General features: G+C 32.0%; 1 protein-coding gene across 1 annotated transcript; it reads right to left on the bottom strand.

Moving 5' to 3' along the window:
• Positions 1-1,863: 1,863 nt before the first annotated feature.
• LOC106373489 (high-affinity nitrate transporter 3.1-like) lies at positions 1,864-2,825 on the bottom strand. Its single transcript, XM_048743803.1, has 3 exons — positions 2,716-2,825; positions 2,645-2,651; positions 1,864-2,594 (listed from the first exon to the last, which is right to left on the bottom strand). Exons 1-3 carry the CDS (start codon positions 2,823-2,825, stop codon positions 2,085-2,087), a joined length of 627 nt encoding a protein of 208 aa, XP_048599760.1. The 3' UTR covers positions 1,864-2,084.
• Positions 2,826-3,047: the final 222 nt, after the last annotated feature.

Here is a 3,047-nt window from a genome sequence, read left to right as displayed (position 1 = left end):
ACTATGGTGTTAAATATGAATTAGTAACACACTATAAAATGATCGAATTGATCTTTAACTATTGATTTGAATTAAATCTATAATCTCTTAATCTATCTACTGAAAATGTGTTTTAGTTTAGATTTTATAAAATTATCAAAACTTATTAGTCATTAGATTTTTTTCATTTTATATAAATAATAGTTCTTGCTCATTAGAAAGCGGTTCTATAAAAAGCATGAGAAACACAGTATTGTCAACACTTATGTTAATCAAAATCTTATGTTAATATGTTAATTAGGGTAAAACAGTTATACATATGTAGTAAGACCTCCAGTTAAATCTTGTAGAGTGAATTTGACAAACCATTGAATTACATAATGAACAAAGTTTAGTCAATGCAAAACCAGAAAACACTTATTCGGTCTTTGTAAACCAAAATGTGTAGTTAGTTTAATGATTTTTAGTGCACACTATAATTAATAATCTGTTGGTCAACGACCAACATATTACACAAATGACTGTGGTTTTTACTGGTTCAAACGCAGCGTTTGCGTTTGTAGTTGCCGGAGTTTGCGGATGCGGATAGTTGCGGTTTCTAGCGGTTTATAGAGATTTATACGACTTGTTCTTCGATTAGAAATTGGTGCGTTTGCGGATACTTATGACTGGTTAACTATCAAATGCAGCAGCGGTTAAATAATAAATTAACAATATTTACATTTTATATAATTATAAAAATATCAAAATCATAATATTATAATAAATATAAAAATTATTTTTAGAAAGTTATAGTTTTAAATTTTTAAAAATTATAGAAAGTAATTTTATTTTAAAATTTTATAATATTAATAAAATATAATAGATATATTTTAGTATTTTTATAATTCCAATTTAAAATTTTTATTGAATATTTTATTTGTATTTATATTGTTTAAAAAAAAAAAAATTATCTTCCCACAACCGCAAACGCTAATTGAAACCAACTTAAAAATTTATGAGGTTTAGAGCTGTTTAAAGCGATTTAGAGCGGGTTAAGTGATTGTTGCAAAACACCAACAACTGATACCAACCGCAAAAGCTGCATTTGCGGATGGTAACGGAAAACCAGTCATACCCTATGTTTTAGGAACTTGCTAGTCTGTGGGATATTCTGTTGGATTTTTCATAAGTTTATTATTTTGCATATATTTCATATAAACGTGTTAATTGATGTACTAATGAATTGGTACAAAATAACTTTTAACAGTAGGTAAAAAAAAGACTATGTACATTTTTCAAATATATATATATATATATTTTTTTTTTTTTAGCAGCAAACAGTTATTCTATTACTCAAACTTTAGGTGGTCTGGGTAACCCGACCGGAATAGAACAACCAACATAACATAAAATTCTATGAAAAGAAAGTGCATTCCTAGCTAACGAATCAGCAATCGCATTTTGTGTCGTTGGAAGGTAACTGATCTTGAAGTCTGAAAAACACAACCGGAGAGTTTGAATAACTTCCGGTTCAGTTGAGAAGTTAGGCCAAGCTTGTGGCTGTTATATCATTGCAATCAGGTCCTTGCAATATGTCTCACATCTCTGACAGGTCGAGTGTTGTATCTGAAAAATATATAGATATTTATATTTTGAAATTTTCTTATAAATTAAAAAAAAAATTCATATATATCTTTAGATATTAATTCTTCTTTAGCTATCGTTACAAGTTTTCTCCAAGAGTAACAAACGAAAAATTTATACATTACATTTTTTGTTTTTTTTGGTGTAACATTTTGGTATTTATAACGATACAAGGTTCAATTTTACTCATTTTTTCTTCTACCATAAAGAAAAAAATATCAATCTTTGTGACGAAAGTGTATATGAATATATATATATATATATATATATATATATATATATATATATAAAATATAGAAAGCACACAACACATCACCACCATAGGATTAGGTTTTGGCTCATTATGAATGGCTTACAAGTATGTAAGAAAAACGTTCAAAAGAGATAAGTAAGAACAAAACAAAAACAACTGATAAAAAATTTCAAAGGCAACGCTTTTTTGCAAAACGTCGCAATTACGCGGTCGCGAAGTAAACGACTCATTTGCTTTGCTCTAACTTGGCCTTCCTCTTCTCGTTGACGAAGAAGACGAGCATAGCTAGGACGGAGAAGACGCTGAAGCAGACGGAGGCAATATCGAGGCTCTTGTGGCGACCACTGATAGCCTGAACGCTGAAAAGATTAGTTGTCTTGGCCTCGTTCGTGCTTTGTCCAAAGGGAACTTCATAGTCTTTGGCATCAACTGCGTAGGTATGAACGAAGTAGGTCCCGGTGAGGATGTCGCAGTCGAGGGTATATTTAAATGATTGAGATGATTTATTATAGGCCCTGGTGATGATCTTGTGTGGGCAGGTCTTGTCTTTGAAAAGTTCATTTTCGGTCCTGCGCCATGGTCTGTCAACTTGGCTGACCGGAGCGTAGCATAGATTTACTTTGATGGTCGTAAAATTAGCCTGCTTTTTAGCTGTGGAGCTTAGCTTCCATGTAATGCTCAACTTGTCAATTCCGGCATCCAAAACTAAAATACAATAATTTAAATATTGATCAGCCTTGATGTTAGTAATTACTCAATTCTTCTAATTGATATTCGATAAGAAACGTTGTATCTTTTTTAAGACTCCAAAAACTAAATTAAACTTTAAAAGCTAGAGAGAGAGAGAGCGAGCTTACCTTTGACTTCGGTTGTTCCTCTGATGATCACCGCCCTCACCGGAACCGGCAGACCCACCATATCCACCAGATCTAACTTCAGCATTTACTATCCCTTCCACCTTTGTCATTTTCACCATTTCAAATTTAGATCTAAAAATTCAAATTTTTAGAAAGAAAGATTTGAACAGCCAGATCTTTAAAGAAACTTTTCTCCCTAAAGATTTTGGTTTGACGTGTCTTATTGTCGTGTTCATACGGCCCTTTACTGAAGCTCACCCGTCTCTCACTTACACCATGTCAGTCACCACGGATCTCGTTCACAGCCATCTCTGCAGGTTATAGATTTGAAA

Source organism: Brassica napus, chromosome C1 (genome assembly GCF_020379485.1).
Source record: "Brassica napus cultivar Da-Ae chromosome C1, Da-Ae, whole genome shotgun sequence".
NCBI lineage: Eukaryota > Viridiplantae > Streptophyta > Magnoliopsida > Brassicales > Brassicaceae > Brassica > Brassica napus.
Note: the sequence above shows the minus strand (reverse complement) of the source record. Positions and strands in the feature narration are given on the sequence as shown.